At 51.9% G+C, this 20,143-nt stretch overlaps 1 protein-coding gene across 2 annotated transcripts in view; it reads right to left on the bottom strand.

Moving 5' to 3' along the window:
* Nucleotides 1–20,143, bottom strand: part of Dnajc6 (DnaJ heat shock protein family (Hsp40) member C6) — a 118,929-nt gene that overhangs the window by 25,187 nt on the left and 73,599 nt on the right. For both annotated transcript variants that reach the window (XM_004633974.2, XM_023718336.1), the window contains exons 3-12: nucleotides 18,960–19,009; nucleotides 18,717–18,865; nucleotides 13,794–13,916; nucleotides 9,156–9,289; nucleotides 7,507–7,701; nucleotides 5,968–6,085; nucleotides 3,816–3,895; nucleotides 2,983–3,176; nucleotides 2,794–2,874; nucleotides 1,745–2,176 (exon numbers count right to left, since the gene is read on the bottom strand). In XM_004633974.2, coding sequence (XP_004634031.2) covers nucleotides 1,745–2,176; nucleotides 2,794–2,874; nucleotides 2,983–3,176; nucleotides 3,816–3,895; nucleotides 5,968–6,085; nucleotides 7,507–7,701; nucleotides 9,156–9,289; nucleotides 13,794–13,916; nucleotides 18,717–18,865; nucleotides 18,960–19,009 — 1,556 coding nt within the window. The remainder of the gene's footprint in view (nucleotides 1–1,744; nucleotides 2,177–2,793; nucleotides 2,875–2,982; nucleotides 3,177–3,815; nucleotides 3,896–5,967; nucleotides 6,086–7,506; nucleotides 7,702–9,155; nucleotides 9,290–13,793; nucleotides 13,917–18,716; nucleotides 18,866–18,959; nucleotides 19,010–20,143) is intronic.

Below are 20,143 nucleotides of genomic sequence, written 5' to 3'. Positions count from 1 at the left end.
TAAGATGCTATTTAATTTTGTTCTTCCATAGCTAATATTTTTTATGTATATGCTTTAATGATTTTTTTCTTTATAATACATTTTGAACAATTTCATTTTTGTGTATCTTGGTACGATTTTATTTAAATTTCTTGTGCAAAAAGGTTCATTTTTCTTGGAAATGCTGTATTATAAGTTGAACTAAATTTAGAAATTTTAAATCTTTAAATATTTATTGCTTTCAGTGAAAAAACTGATTTAAGTTTTATTATGGGAAGAGTTTTGATAGGAACTATAAAATACAAACCTTATACTTTGCTTTAATAAAACATCACACATTTAATAGATAAAAAAATAAATATTTATTGCCTACTCCTTTCTACTTTGAGAATTCTAATTATACGAATATAAGTTTCTTGGTTTTGACACAGTGAACTATTATGACTGATCTGTAAACTCTTCATTTTTATTTTGGACAGTTTTTATTGTTACATTCATTTATGTTTGTAAATTATTTTCAATTTGTAATCTACTAAGAAATTAAAATAAAAAAAAAAAATAGATTCAGTCCTCTTTGTGAGGTAGGGAGCTGGACCAGCCACTAATGAGCTGAGTGTGCTCGGATAAATCAACCAGGTCACCTAGGCCCCAGTGTCACTGTCTCTAACCTGAGACGTGGAATGGGCTGATGTCAAAGGCCCCACCTAACTCTAACACTGGAACACATCTATCATCACGGCATGCAGTGAGTGGAGCTGATAAAGGCCCACAGAGTGCTTTGTCTTGCACGTAGGGGACTTATTTTCCCAACAGAGGTGATATTCATTTTGATACATGAGAACCATCTAGAAGTAACGAACCAGGAAAGACAGCCGCACTCTCGGATTCAGCGCTATGAGGTCCACACCCAGTGGACCTCGGCACCCGCTCTGACGCCAGCTCTCCCAGATCAGGCTTCCACTGAGCTCCCAAGCCAAGCCAGTGCAGAGGCTTTGCAGCCAGGAAAAATGCCCCTGGGACGCATCCCCAGGAAACCTGGGCGCCCGGACCTGGCCCTGCGCCCTTGCAAACGTGAAGCCACATGACCGTAGCAGGGCCGTAGTCTGAGCTGGTTCCTTGGAAGCTGCAGTGCATCTGGTATCAGCAACAGTGTGGATGACAGTCCTGGGTGGAGGGGTCCACTCGGTGGCAAGCAGCAGAGAGGAAGGGAGCTACCAAGGCCACCCAGATGCACCAGCGCGCTGCACCACAATTCCAAGAGCCACCACAGGAAATCCAAGGCAAGGAGTCCAGGCGAAGGTTAAGGCCCTGTCCCCACCAACGTCCAGCTGCACAGACCTACACTACTGATTCAGACCTAAGCTTCCATCTCTTTCACTATAAAATGACAGCACCTATGTTTCACGTTTTTATAAGAACTAAGTCACAGTTAATGTTAATCTGGCAAACGCCCAGTATTCCACGAAGAGTAGTTTATTATTTTTAATAATAACTCATCCATCTACATCTCCGAGCAGCTCAGGGCTTGATATCCTGGGAAAAGAATTTAAAAGTGAGAATGGGGAACTCAGACAGCCACTCTTGCCCTCTTAGAAAGTTGAACACGCTGTTTTCTCTGCATTCTGTTTAAGTGGAGACCTACATCAGACTTCTGAAGGACATCTGGGGAAGCCAGAAGAGGCCAGCTTCTCAGGGCAGCTCCCTCTGCTGCTGGGCCCCCAAATACCACTCAGATTGGAGCCGCACGGTGCCCCGCGAAAGTTACCTTCTCCCACTCGCAGGGTCGGTGATGCAGAGCTGGAGGTGGCGCCACGGCGAGGGGTGGACTGAGTGGACGCTGCCCCGCTGGGGTGGAAGGCATCCTCCACCCCTGACTGTCCCACCGGGGCTGGGCCAGCTGCCCCTGTGCCCCCAAACAGGTCACTGAGCAGTTCTGTGTTGGTGGGAGGAGGTGCCGGCGGAGAGAAGTTCTGGCCCACATCAGACCCCTCGAGGCCCAGCAGGTCCACATCCTCCGGAGCTGGGGGCACTGTGGGCTCTGGCTGCCTCTTGCTGGGCTTCTTGGGCCCATGGTGCCTGTCGCCGCTGGCATTGCTCTGCGGACTGGACAGGGTTAGGAGCTCATCATCCGACTGCTCGCTCTCCTGGTTCACCAGGGCAGCGTGGTCCTCCTCGCAGGATCTCTCCGGTTTCTGATCTGAGGAAGGCCAGCAGGGGTTAGTGGCTCGAGATGGCTGACATTACATGTACCTCACCCCAGAAAGGGAAGGACTCAGCTCCACACAAAGCCCACTCCGCGCCCTCCGAGGGGTCTCTGGACACATTTCACATCATACTCAACGCCCAGGGCACTGTTGGGCGAGGTCCCAACAGGAGTGTGGCACAAGGGTGAACAGTGGGAACTTGGGTTAGGCAGGCTTGAACTGAACCCCAGCTGCCAGCTCCTCCTCTCGCTGTCTCTGTGCCCCCCAGCAAGTCCCCAAGCAAGTCCTCTGTGCCTGGGTTTCCTGCTCAGCAAAACAGGGGTCATGAACAGCACCTACTCACAGCCATGCTCAGTCTCAGACCCACAGCAAGTAGCCCACAGCTGATCGCAATTACCACGACTCGTCTTCTGGCACAATGCTGTGGGCTTTGGGGGGACCAAGCAACTCCCGGTGCTGTGCTGCGCCTCCCACTTTGTTTACTCCTGGGAGCATCGCTGAAAGCCAGGCTTTTCTCCCTCAGTTGGGGTGCAGGCCTTCACAGAAGGCCCACACACTGTACCTGCCCCTCTTCCTTCCTTACTACAGATACAGAGAAATGCTCAAGTACCTTGCCAACACAGAGAAGAGAAGAAGCCGCCTTGCCCGGGATGCCTGGGGTTGTCAGGGGGCACGTCCACTGCAGCCTGTCCTGCAGGACAGAAGGCCAGGTGGCACGAGTGAGACACGAGGAGTGAGGCCACATGACTAAGAGCACAGAGGCCGTGCCCTGCCAGACAAAGCAGCAGGTGGTCCCTACCTCCTAAGGCCAGAGTGTCCTGGTGCTCCTGGTGGGAGGAGAAGAGGATGCTGGGGTTGACATCCTTTGCACAATAATGTTCCCACGGCGGGGTCAGGTCTACAGCCTTGTCATGCGGCTGGAGTTCCACGTCCAGTGTCACTTGAAACAGCTGGGGATACTTCTCGGGTATGTCACACGCATCTAACTCGGGCCTGAAGGGATTTAAAGGGTCAGACTGATGAGAATTCACAGAGATGCTAACATACTCAACACAGAGACTGTCTCAGACACGCTGGACTCGTCCCAGTACAGACACCGTCCTGAAACGGACACAGTTCTTTATTTTTCTCTGCCTCGGTTTCCTCAGCTAGAGCAGAAAGGAGAACAACACCTGTTCAGAGAACACAGGTGCTCCTGCCTGTGAAGGCGCTCTGGATGGCAAAGCCAGATCACTCAGCCGGCAGGCACTGGCCTGGCTGGATCAGAGCAGTGACACAAGCCCACAGACGCTGTCCTGAGCCCTCGGACGTCACCCGACTGCCCCACACCCATGTGCCACCAGGCTCAGCCACTTCCCTGCACCCCCCACCACACCATGACAGAGCCACTAAGGGTCAATGTCTGCTCCTGTGTGCCGTGGTGGCAGGCATCAGCCTGGTGGCCATTACCCCAATATCCCTGGCCTGAGCCCAGGTCCCTGCTGGAAGTTCTGAATGCAGCCGGCCTCTCCCAGCAGCGAGCGAGGTGACACTGAGGACAAGCAGCCCAGGTGCTGGGGGCGCTGCAGTGGGGCCCCCAGCACGTCACAGCTGCACTGACGAACACAGACTTCCAGTCCGGGCAGAACTTACTTGGTGAACTTCAAGACGGTGGTGTCCAGAGGGATGAATCCCGAGTGAAACTGGAGCTGGAATATCTGTGTGTTGGTCACCTAAGGACATGCGAGAGGCGCTCGTCAGAGGTCATGTCCTGGGGAGCTGTGCGGCCTCACCCGCTTCTGCATCTGAAGTGTCGCCACTCACTGTGGATGTGGACTCGCCTGCTGGCTGCTTCCTAGAGCCTCCTCCGAAGCCCCGCCTGACAAGGCGTCCCTGCTCCCTGGCTCCCTGCGTCCTCCGACGCACCGTCCTCCTCCCTCCCTGGCCACCCGGCTTCCACCCAATCAGCTCACCCTTCGTGGCCACCTTGGGACAGTGTGTGCTTCCTATAGCAAACACCCACTGTGGTGCCCACCCTCCCCCAGGCACTGTGGTCCACACCGAGGAGGGTGTGAGCTTTCCACTAGGCTGTTTCTCCAAGGTAGGGACACAGTTTTTTTTACCTCACCTCTAAGCCTCTAGACGTGGTTGAGCATGCACTAAGCAAATCTGGACTAACTAAGGCAGAATTACATGCAGCAGCACTCCCAAGGCTATGGGTGGCTGTCACCCCACCAACTGGAGATTAGACAACTGTGGTCTAGCGGCCAGACAATTCCATGGCTCTGTAAGGGATGGAAGCCTGAGACACACAATCCACTGATAACCCTCAAAAACGTACACGAAGAGCAGAAGCCCTCCACAGACACGTCCTGCAGGGTCCCACGCGCACGAAAGGTACAAGATAAGCCAGCCAGAGGGCCGGGAAGCGGACCCACAGCCGACCGCAGATGGGGCAGGAGGGTGGTGCTGATGGGTGCTGGGTACTTTAGACGGTGATAAAATAAGCCAGCCAAAGGGCTGGGAAGCGGACCCACAGCCGACCGCAGACGGGCAGGAGGGTGGTGCTGATGGGTGCTGGGTACTGTAGACGGTGATAAAATAAGCCAGCCAAAGGGCTGGGAAGCGGACCCACAGCCGACCGCAGACGGGCAGGAGGGTGGTGCTGATGGGTGCTGGGTACTGTAGACGGTGATAAAATGTTCTAGGATTCATAGTTGTTACAATTATGCACATTACCAGTATATCTATTTACTGCAATGTTTTAATTATGGAAACTGTCCTAATTGGTTTTGAAACTGTCTCATTGCTATTTGTCAATAAAATTAATAAAAAGAACTAATACATCTATGTATTAACTTAGAGTTGAGGCCAGATCTTGCTGTGTAGTTCAGGCTGTCCTCAAACTCGCTATGTAGCCCAGGCTGCTCTCCTCCTGCCTCAGCCACCCGAGTGCTGGGACTGCAAGTATGTGCCACCATGCCCAGATGCACTGCACACTTTTTTTTTTTTTTCCAGAACTGGGGATTGAACTCAGGCCCTTGCACTTGCCAGGGAAGCGCTTATTCCACTGAGCCATCTCCCCGGCCCCAACACTGCACACTTTAAAAGGGTGGCTCAGAGCCAGCCAGATAGCTCAGCGGATTAAAGCACCTGCTTAGGCAGAGCCAGCCCCGGCCTGGGCTTGATGAGCAACTGAGAATGGGTCTGGTGGCACCCAAGCCTGTAATCCCAGCGCTTGGGAGGCTGAAAACAGGAGGATCACTACGAGTCCATTCTGTGTAGTGAGACCCTATAAACACGGTACTAAATACATTAAAAAAAAAAATTTAAAAGGTGGCTTATAAATAATGTGAACTTTATCTCAGTAAAAAAAAATTGAAAAAATACACAAAATTTTAATTCTACATTCTCAATTGGAATCACCCCCTTTACACAGATTCAAAGGGAACACTTTAAGCGAGGTGCAGCTTTTGGAAAACATGGTTTGTTTGGAGGTCTAGTGTCTCACCTCAGAAAGAAACAGACAGAGGGAGGGAGGGACGGAAGACAGAAACAGCCCTTCAAGGCTCCTTCTCATTCTAAACCCACGAGTCACTCAAGCTCAATGTGATCATGCAAAGATTCAAATACTCCCATGAAAAGCTCTGTGGAGGGGTGGGGACGTGGCTCCGTGGCTCCATGGCAGTGCGTTTGCCTACCGCGTGACAGGCCCTAAACTTGATCCAGTAGCCGCTAACCTGTCAACCCACCAACCTCAGGAGCTGGGGCCGCAGCTCCCCGCGACCACCACCCCAAAACTCACCTTGGCCTGCAGCCGGCTCCCGATGGTGGACCTCAGGTGGTACATGGAGACAACCACATCTCCCTGGACGGTGATGTTGAGAGGAATGAAGATTTTTCCATCCTGGACACGATATTCTCTAAGCAGATCAAAGCATAAAACGCATGCAACACAGTCAGTCACACAGCCACTGGCACGGCCCTCGGCGGTTCGAGCCAGGGGAACCCGTCCACCCAGGGGTGCTGCCTGCCCTGGGCAGAGCAGGCTGTCTGACGCTGTCCCTCGCCAGCCGCCCCGCCGTCGTCAGCACCTGGACGGTGCAGCTGCCCAAGCCTGCGTGCAGGCTCTCGCTTGCTCTTCCTAACCTTCATCTGGAGAGCAGAGATGAAGGGAGCACAAAATCGAAGCGGGGTCAGTGTGGAAACAGAAATGCCATCCTCCGTGAGTCTCCTATATGAGTCCCCAGATCCACCCTGTCCCCAACTAATGTGCTTCACATCACCACCACCCCCTGCTCGCTCCTGCCCTGGAAACTTCTGTAACTAGGTCACCACCTACCAAGTGGATCACCCAGACTGCACCCACCGCTGGCTCATGGAACCCAAGAAGCCATCGTCTCTACGGAGGTCCAGGGCCTCTGTGCACCCCGCCCCTCCTGCCTTCACACCCCCCGCTGGCCCCTCAGTCTAAAGCCCCTTTTGGAATGGCGAGAAGCCCAACATCCTCTGGCCACACTTCTCTGTAACTACTACTGATGTGGAACGTTTTGTTACTTGTTTGTTTGTTTATGTATGTATCTGGTACAGGGACGCACTACACAGTTCAGACTCATCACAATCCTCTTGTCTCAGCCTCCCCAGCACTCAGATCACAGGCCTGTAACACCACGGCCAGTTTTGGGGCATGCATTACTAGGGATCAAACTTGGCACCTTGCGCTTGCCAGGCAAATGCTTAGACTGCTGAGCTATCTCCCCAACACCAAATTTCTGACTTTGAGACAGGGCCTCACCATGCAGTATAGTCTGGCTTTGTAACTCACTGTGTAGCTTAGACTGGTCTCAAGCTCAGGTGATCCTCCTGCCTCAGCCTCCCAATAGCCAGGATCACAGGCCTCAATGACCACACCTAGCTTTTCAAGCTTTTGGTGTTTTTTATTTTTTTTATTTAGTGCAAGGTCTACAGGGTCTATAGGGTCATCTACAGGGTCTCACTACACAGCTTGGACTTGTAGTGATTCTCTTGTTTTCAGCTCCCCAAGTGCTGGGATTACACGTGTGGGCCATCACGCTCAGTCTCAATCACCATCTCAGTGCGCCCCAGGGTTGGGGCCAGCGCAGCAGGCCAGGGATTGAACCTCTGACCCCTGCATGTGCCTAAGTAGGCACTTTAATCCACTGAGCCATCTGGCTGGCCCTCAGGCTTGCTTTTTTTTTTTTTTTTTTTCCTCAAGCCTTTTTTTAATCAGTCACTTCATAGTAGCATGAAAAATACAACCCAATTTATGTGGGAATTAAACAGTAACAAGAGACAGCGGTGAGAGACAGAAATCATGACTCACTTCATTCGTTCAAAGTCTGTGCAGGTGGAATATATTTTGGTTTCTCCGATCAGCACGTCGCAGTACGGGCGGCACCCACTTCTCTGTTTGTTGAAGAAGGGGATGGGGCTGACGATGATGGACTTGAGGGTAAGAGGCTTGAAGTGAGGCTGGTACGGCTTGTCTGTGAGAAGGTCACACATATAGCCCAGGTACCTGGAACAGAGGATACCGTTCTGGGGGTGGCTGGCGATGACCAAGCCGACATCGCTGGCCAGTCTGCTCCCGAAACTCGCTAGCTTGCAGCAAAAACATACCCCGTTACCTTCTCAGACTCTAATGCGCAATAGCAGAGCGAGACCACTGTCCCCTGATGCAGCCGCACGTCCCTGGAGCCAAGGCGGGCTCTGCTAACCCAGAGGTTCAGGGAGTCTCAGCATCGCCCGCAGCTCAACATCTGCCTAATCATGGCTGAGGACTTAGCCTGATCAGCGAACAGCTGTCTCGAAAGCGTCTTAAATTCTACCATCAGAGGTATTTTTTATCCAAAAAAGAAAATGTGACTTAGATTTTTAAAACTGGAAAAAAATATGAACAAAGGAAGGAAAATGAATCATTTATCTGGCCAGGTTTCCCGTTTCAAGCTTCTTCTCAGAGGATGTCTTACAACCTATTTCCTTCTTTCTCTCAGGCCTAAAACAAAGCCGGCTTCTAATCCCCTTCTGCTGCAGCCTGGCATTTCCTCGCCCGCAATGTCCCGCAGACCGAGCTCCCTCAATGGGGACACAGTCGCTGCTGGGCTCGGCTGGGACCCTGTGGTAGCTGATACATTGTGTCAACTGGAGAAGTCCGAAGCTTCGCTGGATCTCCTCTGAGCAGGTTCTGGGACATGGCAGCTCCCCTGCACAGGGCCGAGGCAGGATGGGCCACCCCAGAGTGACTCAGCACAAAAAGCATGGATAAAAGAGTTGAGGAAGCTCTGGGCCGGCTTCCTTGGAGAAGCCTCAGTCTTTGGAGGAGCTTGATCTCTGCAGCCGCTCTGATCTTTGTGCAGGAGCGCCCGTCTTCAGTCAGCGCTGAAGGAAGAGTGAACTGCTGCCCTTTGCCGTGGAGCCAGCGGAGTTCAGACTGAAACCTCCACAAACTGTGCGCTAAATAAAGCCTTCCTTCCTTAATTTTGAGTGCTGGGTATTTGTCCCTGCAACAAGTGAAAACTAACTAAGACAGACCCCGATAGTGCTGGGGCTGTGTCACAACCTGCCCCGGCCTAGCCCTCTCACCTATGAAATGAGGGAAGTCAACAGAAGTATTCTTCAGGATTTTTTGAGACAGAACATCTCCATGTAGTCCAGTTGCCCTTGAACTCACCCTGTAGCCCAGGCTGTCCTCAAACTTGGTGATCGTCCTGCCTCAGCTTCTCGAGTGCTGATATTACAGGCGTGTATCACCATGCCCAGCCTAAGCGTTCTTCAAAGTTTTTAATCATAAAATCACAAACTCTCACATGGACACTTGGAAAACTAAAAACTCAATATCTTAATTCAATTCTGTTGTTCCGATAGTTCAGGATAACGTCAGATAAGCTAAAAGAAGGTTATGCCAGCCCTGGGAGGCCTGGGAGAGGGCATCAGACGGTCCTAGGTCCCGAGGCCGCCCTGTGCCCGCTGTACCTCCTGTGGGACGGCGACAGTCCAATCCCTGGGCGCTTTGCATACAACAACCGGATGGCAGGGCCAGGAGCGGAGTAGAGGTTGCAGAAGATGAACATAGCACCGATCAGGATCGACGAGGCGGCCCGGCCATCCTGTGGGAGAAGATGGAATGGGTCAGGGAAGAGGGTGGAAGGCAGGGAGGCCGTGCAGAGCAAGGATTCCCAGGGGTCAGGTACGGGCCGCCCGGGGCCTGGCATCTTGGTGCACTGCCACCTGCACCAACAAAGACTAAAATGAAGAAGCCTATCAGAAGAGCCACGCAGCATAACAAAAGGAAGTCAGCTCAAAAAGATAGAGAAAGGGAGATTCCCTTCAAGGGACATCTCTCACATCAAAACCGTTGATTTGAAAACCAAAATCTGGGGCTGGGGAGATAGCTCAGCGGTCTAAGCAAGTGCAAAGGCCTGGGCGTGATCCCTGGGGCCACATGCCGTGCTGGCCCCACACAAGACTTTGTACCAAATAAATAAACAAATAAATAAATGATTTTTTTAAAAATTTGAAAACTCAAATCTGTACCAGCTGTTCAAATCACAAAGCAGAAAGGAAACATGCTTTCTTAGGACAAAACTGACTCTACACGCAGCCAAGAAGCCCAGCAAAATGAACGTGACTGGGATACGTGTACTGAAAAATATACTCATCTTCAACATGATGTTGATTTATAGCAGCACAGCTAATAGTGAGGGGGTCTGAGTTTAGGACTAGAAGGAAGGAATTCATAGGCTAGAAAGTTCTGCTTGCCAGAATGCTGGAGGTAAGCTGCAATCAGGAAAGTGTTTTGAGAAACTTTTAAAATTCATTACAGTGAAAGGCACACGGCCAGGATGCCGCCTCCCGCTGCCTGGAGCCCTCTCATCCCACCCTCCCTGCTGCTTCCAAAGGCTGCTCTGGAGCCTGCTTTCCTGGATGTCTTTTGCTTGCACCGCCCCAGCTGGCTGGATGTTCTGGCTAAATTCAAACCATTGGGGGCCATTTTAACAGTCTACTGTCATCCACCTTCTTCACCAGATCTGGTTCCCTATGGCTCTGGCTCCTCCCCCAAGTCAGAGTGACCAGGAAATGTCTTGGATACTGGCGCAGCCAGAACCGCACAGCTAAAGACCCTCAGGAGGGAGGACAGCAGAGCTGCTGCAGGACGTGGTGTGCAGAGGAGTGGAGGAAAACCTTGAGCAGGGTTCATGGCAGTATTTCATTCACTGCATTGATGTTCTTAGTAATTTCTGATCAGACCTTTTACCCAAAGTGCATTCACATTAATATAAAATTTGAAAATTTAACCTGACATAACTTCTTTTAATGTAGAAAAAAATCTGTTATGGACCAAATCTGTGTGAGTGAGTGTGTGTGTGTGTGTGTGTGTGTGTGTGTGTGTGTGTGTGATACAGAGAGACAGAGAGAGACAGAGAGACAGAAAGTGTAGTGTCCCAAGTTCAGATGTTAATGTAATGGTATTAAGAAGTAGAGGTTCATGGGTCAGGGAGATAACTCAGCGGCATAAGTGCGTGCCTGGCAAGCACAAGGTCCCAAGTTCGATCCCCAGTACCGCAAAACAAAAAACAAAAAGAAAGTAAAGGTTCAGGGAGGCATCAGGATGTGGGGTAGAGGACACAAATGAAACCAAATTAAATTAATGTCCTTGTAAGAAGAGGGTCCTGCTCACTTTCTGCCTCCTCTGCCCCCTGCTGGCCATCTGCCACACTGGCCACACACTGGACCACGAAGTCTTCTGGATCCCTTCCAGCCTCCACAACCACGACCAAGGAACGCCTACTGGTGGGGATCGCCTACTGCTGGGGATCGCCTACTGTTGGGGATCGCCTACTGTTGGGGATCGCCTGGGCTACATGTGTTGCAGCAGACGTAGACAGCATCCAGGTGAGACCCAGCTTCGTGCAGTGACAGGGCAGACAGTGCTGCTACTCCAAGGCACTGCAGCTCAGCTCATAGAGCCCTCCTCTTACTAGGTTAAAGTCTCCTCCAAGAACAAGCCGATCCCTCTCTCCCCACTATGGCCCCTCGCCTCTCTGAGACGCCTCACGTGCTCATGCATGCTTCTCTCCTGGTAAAAGCCAAGCCGATCCCTTGACCCATCCATCCTTTCCTCTCTGGCCTTCCTTCTAAAGACAGCATCACTTCGTGCGCTCCTCGGAACAGACTCTACGAGTGCTGGCCAAACTGGAGCAGAAACGCCTCATCCTTACTCGAAGCCAGGGACAGGCTTAGGGGCTAAGCTCACAGGGATCTTTGTCTCTGCCAAAACCCCTGGTTCTTTCTCAGGTGATCCATTGGTAAAACAAGACAAACGAGTTTGTTTGCATCCAGGATTCGGGGCTGTGCATGACCTGGCCCAGATTTCTCCTTCTAGGGCCTAAGAAGCTGGGAAACCCTACACAGGAATCCAACAAGCTGACCCAGCTGTACCACCCGCCTTGTTGCCCAGTATTCGGTTGAGTTGGCCTCCGTGCTCATGAGTCTGTGTGGACTCTTTCTGAGAGTTTAAAATTATTTTATTTTGGGGCTGGCGAGATGGCTCAGTGGTCTAAAGCACCTACTTGGAACAAGCTTGGCAAAGCACAGGGACCGCGGTTCAATCCCCTAGCACCACATGCCAGCCAGCCCCGCCCCCTGGTGGGCTGAGCTGGCCACACACACACACAATAAATAAATAAATAAATGTTTAAAAAAAATTATTTTATTTTTTTCGGCGGAACCGGGGATTGAACTCAGGCCCTGGCACTTGCCAGGGAAGCGCTTGTTCCACTGAGCCACCTCCCCGGCCCCAGAGAGCTTAAAATTATATAATTATATAAGTACAGACTGATCGGATTTTGAAGTGCCCGCCGCATGCTAGCCGGCACTGGGCCAGGCTCACCACCTTGTCCCCAGGGGACGCCTTTCTACACTTGCCTGGTACACAGAACTCCATGCTTGCTTCTCCGCAGGTTTCCAGGAACTGTCGCCTAAGTGAAGCCCTGAGCATGGGCTGACGCTAAGTACTACGCAGGCTGTCACTTCAGCACTGCCCTCCCTTCTGACTTGACAGAAACAGGAAGCTGTTGGATGCCTCGAATGTGCTGTCCCGATGTGCTCAAGCTTCATTCTTTTCAGTTTGGCCTTCTTGGCCCGTGCCTCTGGGATATGAGGTCCCTCCTTCCACCCACCAGGCAGGTCTTTTCTAAGGTTTTTTTAATTATAAATGCCCAGCCTGTGCTTGTTCTGTGTAAGCGTGAGACATCGACAGGCCACGCAGCTTCAGTCCACGGCCGGCCGGCTCAGATCCCCAGCATGCAGGCCCTCAGCAGTGAGGCTGCGCAGCACGGCGAGGCCACGCTCTTCGCCAGCCCTTGCTCCTCCTCCGCCTGACCTTCTACCTGGTGCTTACAAGAGCCTCCAGTCTCTCCCAGATCATCACAGTCAGCAGACCCAGGCTCTTGAAACTTTTAGAAAAGATCTTTGTGAAATCCACATAAGGGCCAGGGATGTAGCTCAACAGCACAGCGCCTTGCCTGACAAGTGCGAGGTCATGAGTTCAAGTCCTGGTACAAAAAGAAACATCACATCAGGCTTGTGGGGTTTTTTTGCATAACGGATTGAACTTGGGACCTTGTGCTTGCTAGTAGGTGCTTATACTGCTGAGCTATCGGCTCGGCCCTTATAAGTATTTTTCCCACCATGTGACCTGCTGTGCCTACAACAGGAAAGCTTTTGACACAAAATTCTTATGGACACCAAGTGCGTTCCTTGAGCGTTCAGAAACTTAAGCAGGAAGGAAAAAATGTTATTTTGCTTCCCTCTGTTTTAGCCAGCCCGCTCACAAAGTCCTCCAGTACTCGCATCACAAAAGCACAATCGGAGGTCTGAGGAGCGACTAGTTATTCCTGATTCACACACCAGGGCCCATCGACGCGCTCCTTTGTTCATGAACTCAAATCATTTGTTCCAACTTTTGATTCCCAGGGTGCTATCGTGGAATAAACGGCAGCATTCTCTCCTGCAGGATGACAGTCCAGCAGAAAGACCACGAGAGCCACTCAACAGGCCGCAGCGTGCTCAAGGCCACAGGAGGCACGAGGCTGCATGGTGGAAATGCCCGTGCTGGGAGAAGAGCCCCAGCCCTGAAGACTTCACTGAAGGCTGAGTTGTAGGGGGTGGGAAGGAGGCAGGGAGAAGGCTGGACAAAGGCATCCTGGGAAGCCACGCGGAGCTGGAAAGGTCCTCCAAAGCACAGCTCATCGATGCCATGACTTCCAAGTACACGGGGGCTTTTTCTCCCATTGTTACTTAAACATGAATATAAAAGAATAAATGTACCACTAAGTTTATGCCAACTTTATTCACATGAACTCTACGTTATTCCCCACAGGCCCACAGCTCTTATTTCCACCTCCTGTATAACATTCGGCGCATTTTAAAGTCCCCACGCCACACATTGGCTTCTCCCAGCAGCACGCAAGCTTCCAAAAGCCAAGAGCGAAACACTTCTCTCACTCCGGCCTCCTCCAAGTCACCCGACGCCAGGAGGGGCTCGGAAAGCGCAGGACTCAAACCCCGCCCCGCCAAGCAGCACGCGCGCCTCCCGACGCGGCCACTCACCAAGCAGTGGACCACGCACACGTTCTTGGGGCTCTGCAGCAGCCAGCTGTACATATTCCGGCACACGGCGAAGAGGTTGTGCAGGCTGGGGGCCTGCCTGAGGGGCCAGCTGCACTCGGAGACCTAGGGACACAGCAAAGGCAATGAGCGCCGGCAGCCACCTGCCCCGCGGGCCTCCCTGGAGCGGCCCCGCGTCACGTGCAACACTGCCTCGAAGAGCTGCGGGCAAGGTCCAAATGCTGAGGGAAAAATGTTGATGGTGGTAATTTTTAAGATTAAACAATCTTGGCTTGGGAGGCTGAAAACAGGAGGCTCACGAGTCCGATCTGTGTAATGACACGCTGTAGTCCCTGTACTAAAAAATACATTAAAAAATTAAATTAAACTGATCTTGTTTCAATAAAGGTATAAAATTACATTTAGAAAAATATTTTAAATTAAACTAGACCAATTTTAGTACATATTTAGATTTTTTTCTATTCTTTGATGACGTTCAATTTAATTTCTATCAAGAAGAATGTGCTCACCTGCAGCGTTACTGCGGAGACCCTGCACTGCCCTAACTGCGCCTCAGCTCTTGCGATAGCTCGGAAAGCGCTGGCGGAGCAGGGCAGATTCCCCCGCGGGTCGCACTCTGCGAGGCGGCGAGTAGGGAGCCCCTCCCCCCGGGGCGCCCCTCCCCCAGGGCGTCCCTGTGCGCCTCGGGGAGGTGCCCACTCCTCTGGCATGGCCCCCTGCTCTGGCCCTGTCCCGCTGCTCCGCCTGATCCGTTGGTCAGGTGGGGCGGGGATGAATGAGATCCCGCTTTGAAGGAAGGAAACCGAGCCTTGGGTTGTTTGGTCCCAAGCCATGGCCGCCCAGATGGACGGACAGACGTCACTGCCCCTCGGTGGCCCATCAGCGTCTCCGAGCGCTGGGCGGGAGCCGCACCCGACGTGATAGTCACTCATCTCGCGAACAGCCAAGACGGTGGTCTGAGGGCTGGAAGCTTCACATGCGTGCGCGTGGTGCGTGGCCGAGCTCTCCCGCGGGAACGTGCCCCGGCGCTCCGCCCGGCATCCGACACGTGCCCGACACATGCACAGTACGGGCAGAAGGGATTGCTGCGGTCATTTCTGCACAGGACTGCTGCTGCAAAGCTCTGAGGTTACACGGAGCTGTCTGATTTGGCTTTTGGTTGGTTGGTTGGTTTGGTGCCAGAACATCTCCGTTTTAAAAAGAAATGAAGCGGGCCGGGGATATGGCTCAGTGGAATAAGCGCTTCCCTGGCAAGCGCAAGGGCCTGAGTTCAATCCGCGGTTCCGCAAAAAAAAAAAAAAAAAGAAATGAAGCGGTGTAGGAGGCAGCACAGGCTGAAGGGCCGGATGCCCAAGGCCTCCTAAAGAAGGCGCCACAGAGCACCGCTCCTCAGGCCACGAGTGGGTTTGCACGCTGGATTTACCACCTGCTCCTGTACTGCCTTCGCCAGCCTCGGCCCGCGTGTGCAGCACAAGGCCACCGGGTGCTCAGCTCCTGGGAGAACTGCGTGGTCGCACCTGCGTGCCTGAGCACTGGGCACCCGCGAGCTGCGCTGCGCAGGCGCTTTCTACCTCCCACGCTCTGACCGAGCTCCAGGAGAAGTAGCTCCTTCTTTCCCAGAAAACTTCATTCTCAGTTCTCCCCTCTGGGCCACGTGGGCCACGTGGCATGCATGTGACAAAGGCTCTGCCGGCGCCTGCTGAGTGACTAAATGAGAAAGAATAAGGCAAGACTGAGGCAGGAGGATCACCACAAGTTCGAGGCCGGCCTGTACACGGCAGAACCCTGACTAAAAACACAAAAATTAATAAAGGAATGGACCCCATTTGGCAATTTTTTTTACAGTAAGATTTGTCTACAGGTACATCTAGGAGAAGAAGTGCCTGCTGGGGTTTTTAGGTTAGAACAAAGTACACGTACAGCAAAGCTGTTCTTCCAGGCAATACTGTAAAGGTTTTAAAAACAATATTCCAAACGTCAAAATCTATACCGAGTCTCACTAAAAGTTGGCTGACCTATTCTTAGCACAACAGGCTAACAGCTCCAGAGCCACTGAATCAATCAAGTAAATAATATTAATTTAAAGTACTCCATAATTATATATTTACTTGATATGTAATTATGCACCACGAGGGAACATATAATTAGAATTTTTTAAAAGTATGTGCTCCGTCTGAAGGAGGAAAAGCATAAAGGCGCAGACAGAAGCCCAAATACTTTTAAGAAACCCAGTCACGGCAAGCTCTTCTGCAGCTCTGTGGCTTCCCTGTTCCCACGATGTGACCCTGGTGGCATATCCCAGCTTCCCTGAGCCTCTTGTAAAACTGCCACATCGATCAGGAGGCTGTCGTGAACATCCATGGGGAAAGAGGCCAAAACTGTAGGTCTCCGCCAGCACAGAGGGACACAGGCCCGCAGCTGCTAGGTGCTCCCTGTGGCCCAATATGCTAATCCCAGCCACCACCTCTGACAGTCCCACCTTCTGTGGGGATAGGGTGCACCCTATCACCACCACCACCCCTCCCATCACCTCAGCCACCCTTTCAGGCCCAGCGATCACTGCCACCCCTGCACGAGCTTCTTCTGTAGGTCTGTAAAGGGCACTTGCAGTCGGCTTCAGTGTGACCAGCTTCTCTCCCAGGGAAGCCTCTCTGCCTTGAGAAACAGAACCGGATCTTTCTTTCCTGTCTATAGCTCTCCATGCGTGCCTGCCTGCCGCTATGGAAAGCAGGTCAGCCACACCAGGCACTATTCCAGGCAGCAAGTAACATTAACCAGCTCCCCACTCCACCAGCACACGGGAGAGCCACCAGGCAAAGGCCCTGCATGCGATTCCTGGCTCCTCCAGGAAAGGATTAACAGCCACGGATCTTTAGCTCCACTAACAAATGCATTGCTTTAAAGATGCTGTAATGGAGACGGCCTGCATGATGCCATCAAGCCAGACGTCTTCATCCAGGCACACGCCTCTCGGGTGACGCTAGGTCTCCCTTTACTCTTCAGACAGAAGATGCTCCAGGCCATCCCAAGTCCTTCAAGAGCACAAAAGTCTCTATGCGGGGTGGAGCAGGAGGCTCTGTGACAACAAGGGCCCAGACTCGGGCTCCCAGCAAGGAAGACCCGCTGGGGCAGTCACGCCCAGTTAGTTAAGTTTCTATCTGTGCTTGTGTTTCATGCTAGTGCAGTGCTCAGAGTCACATGACAGATGGAATAAGAGTGTGAGCGTAGCTTATTCTGTGGATCTTTAAGATCTATGCTGAGAAACCCCATCACGGAGTGGCAGTTTACAGCCAGCTGTCCCAGAAAGGACTTATCAGCGCTTCTCAGAGACACCCCCACCCCCCGCCAACAGGCGCAGCAAGCCTGACACCAGGAGCTGTCAGACACACAGGTCCCTGGGCCTCGACACCCCCTTAGCCCCCACCCTACCCCCACCCTGGGCACAAGTCTGCGCCCCACAAGGCCTCAGGTAATTCTGACACCACCTAAGTTTGTGGCTCTTCTACAGGCTTGCTGAAAAAGGAGCCACTTGGTGAAACACTGCATCTTACTGGGCACTAGGACTGATGGGAACTGGTCCCCACACGGAAAAGGGCCCTCTTGTGTGTCTCACAGATGTGAAAGTTAAGGTCCCAGGTAGTAGCAACAGTGTTTGGAATTTAGAGCAAAATGAGTTCCGGCATCTGCGCTGAGGTCCTGGTCACACAACGTTGACGGCTGGGCACCGATCCACTACGTGAAGCGTGGCCTTGCTTGGCTGTCCACGGGTGTGCCAACAGACCCATCTGAAGTCCCAACCTGAGTCACAAGTATGTAAAGATTTTTTTTTATTTTATTTTAGGACAGGGTCTACAGAATCTACAGGGTCTCACTATGTATATCAGACTCATGGTGATTCTCCTGTTCTCAGCCTCCCAAGCACTGGGATTGCAGGCACGTGCCACCATGCCCAGTCTCAATTGCTGTTTCATAGCATCTAAAGGGCAGGGCTGGCATAGCTTTAAAGATGTTCTTAGAGAGAAAAAAGCCCTATTTTAGAGAGAAGATCAACAAAGAAGTCGGGGTAAGAAATACCAGATCCAAAGCTAGGTTGGCACCCACAACCCCTTCACCAGCCCGAGCCTAGGAATAGTTCCCCACCTAGTTCAAAGGCTCTTCTGAAAGGATAATCCAGCTTTTCCAAGCAATATCGTTGGGCCAGGGTAATGGTTCAGAACACAGGCCTTGAGCCACCTGTTCCTAGGTGAGTTACCTTATTCACCTCTTTGCGCCTCAGTTTCTCCACTACTGCACAGCAGTGCTGGATTGGATACAATGACAGGCATGAACTTCTTAGAGCCAAGCAGAGCTGTCTGAGTGCCGGCTGCTGTTCTTCCCTCCATTGTTACCAGTACTAAGAGACTATGTGACCAAGCCTGCAGCATAAGCGTGCACTGTCCCCGTGCCACCCTGCCCTTAGGGCAGAGGCCCCTGCAACAAGAGCCAGGCGAGCACCCCATGACGCAGCATGTCTGCACTGGCCGTCCTGGTGCTACCTTGCCCTTAGGGCAGAGGCCCGAGAAGTCATGCAGAAAGCAGAAGATTTACTGCAAATCACATCACAGTGAGGCCAGCTGGCCTGGGCCCGGGTCAGTCTCTAAGCTGACCTCAGGAGCCACATGCCAGAAGGCTCCAAGCACCAAGTGACCAGAGACCCCAGCCTCAGTGGCACCTCAGTCAGACAGACACTTTCCTGCCAACACCCAGTGCCCTCAGAGCCTGACACAGACTGCAAGGACAGGACAGTCCAGTGTGCACGGTTCCCAGCTTCCTGAGTCCAGTGGCAGAGGCTCTGAGGACATCTGCTAAAAGGAAGAACACCTGCTCGTATCCTAGAAATGCAACCCCAGAGCTAAAATTCCTTACCCGGCTGTGAAACTTGGCAGTTCGGTAAGACTTGGGTGACAGATTGTAGACTGTGTAGTGGTCCAGATGTCTGGAATCTAGAAAGCTACGGATGTCATCCACCTGATTCCGGAATCCTATGTCGACCGTATCCACAGGAAAGGACATCACTGGGAGAGAGAAAACAGATGAGGCATGTCTGCTGCTTCCATGAGCCACATTCAGAAGCCGGGTCACAGAGAGGCCCCAACCACAGAAACTTACCGATAATTCTGGAGGTGACATAGGTGAAGTCTAAATCTCCCTTCGTGTAGCTGCAAGAGAGGCAGGAAAGGGCTCTCGTTAAGAAGGTCCAAGTACCCCAGGACTTTTCCATAGCGCACCATGAACAGGGCTGCTGCTGTCCAGCAGGTGCCCCTGTCCACCACTCACACCCAGGGCACAACTGTCCTGCTCTAACACACGTGCCCGACGTGCTTCTCCACCACGTCCTGCTCAGAACAGACTCTCCGCTAAGAGGCTAACACAGTTGTTCCAGCCTCTCTGCCCACTTGGAACTCTCTTCCCTAAGGGAAGGAGGGAAAAACAATTGAGAGAAAAACAACTGAGACTCTTTTTCTGCCTGGTTAGGAACTGGATAAAAAGGGGTAAATGTTGCCTTAAAGCCAATATGAAAACCTAGGTTAATATCCTAGACTTGACATTTGAAATTCTGACTCAGAAACCATATACTGAGGGATGGGGAGATGGCTCAGTAGAATAAGTGCTTGCCTGGCAAGTGCAGGGTCCTGAGTTCAATCCCCAATACCACAAAAAAAAAAAAAAAAATTGAAATTTAAAGTAAACCGGGGGCTGGTGAGATGGCTCAGTGGTCTAAAGCACCTACTTGGAACAAACTTAGCAAAGCGCAGGGACCGCGGTTCAATCCCCCAGCACCACATGCCAGCCAGCCCTGCCTCCTGGTGGGCTGAGCTGGCCACACACACACACACACACACATAAAAAAAAAATTAAAAAAAATAATAATAAAGTAAACCGGGAATTTTGTGATGTCTGGAAATAAAAAGAATTCACATTATTTTTGTGTGAGAATGTGCATATAGTACAAGGAAAAAAAAAAAACTCCCCCTAAATAAACTCTGAACAACTAGCAGGATACAAAAAATCTGTTCTCGTGACAATCCACAGGTATTGGCTATTCAGTAGCGGCTTCCATTGTCACCTCACTTTAACCCTCATGCCAATCCCATCAGGGCATAAACGTCAAGTTCAAGAACTGATTCACACGCCTTGGGTCACAGGAGAACAAGCCCAGATCCTGCCTTAGAACCCAGGATGGCTGGTTGCGAAGCCACCGTGGCAGCTGTCAAGCTATCTACCACGAGCTGTGCTCTCCCAGCCACGCTGCAGCCTCTGGCGACCCGGGTCCTGCTCCTCGGATCCCGCCC

Source organism: Octodon degus, unplaced genomic scaffold (genome assembly GCF_000260255.1).
Source record: "Octodon degus isolate 3935 unplaced genomic scaffold, OctDeg1.0 scaffold00057, whole genome shotgun sequence".
Taxonomy (NCBI): domain Eukaryota; kingdom Metazoa; phylum Chordata; class Mammalia; order Rodentia; family Octodontidae; genus Octodon; species Octodon degus.
The sequence above is the reverse complement of the archived record's forward strand: the minus strand, read 5'-3'. Positions and strand labels throughout refer to the sequence as shown.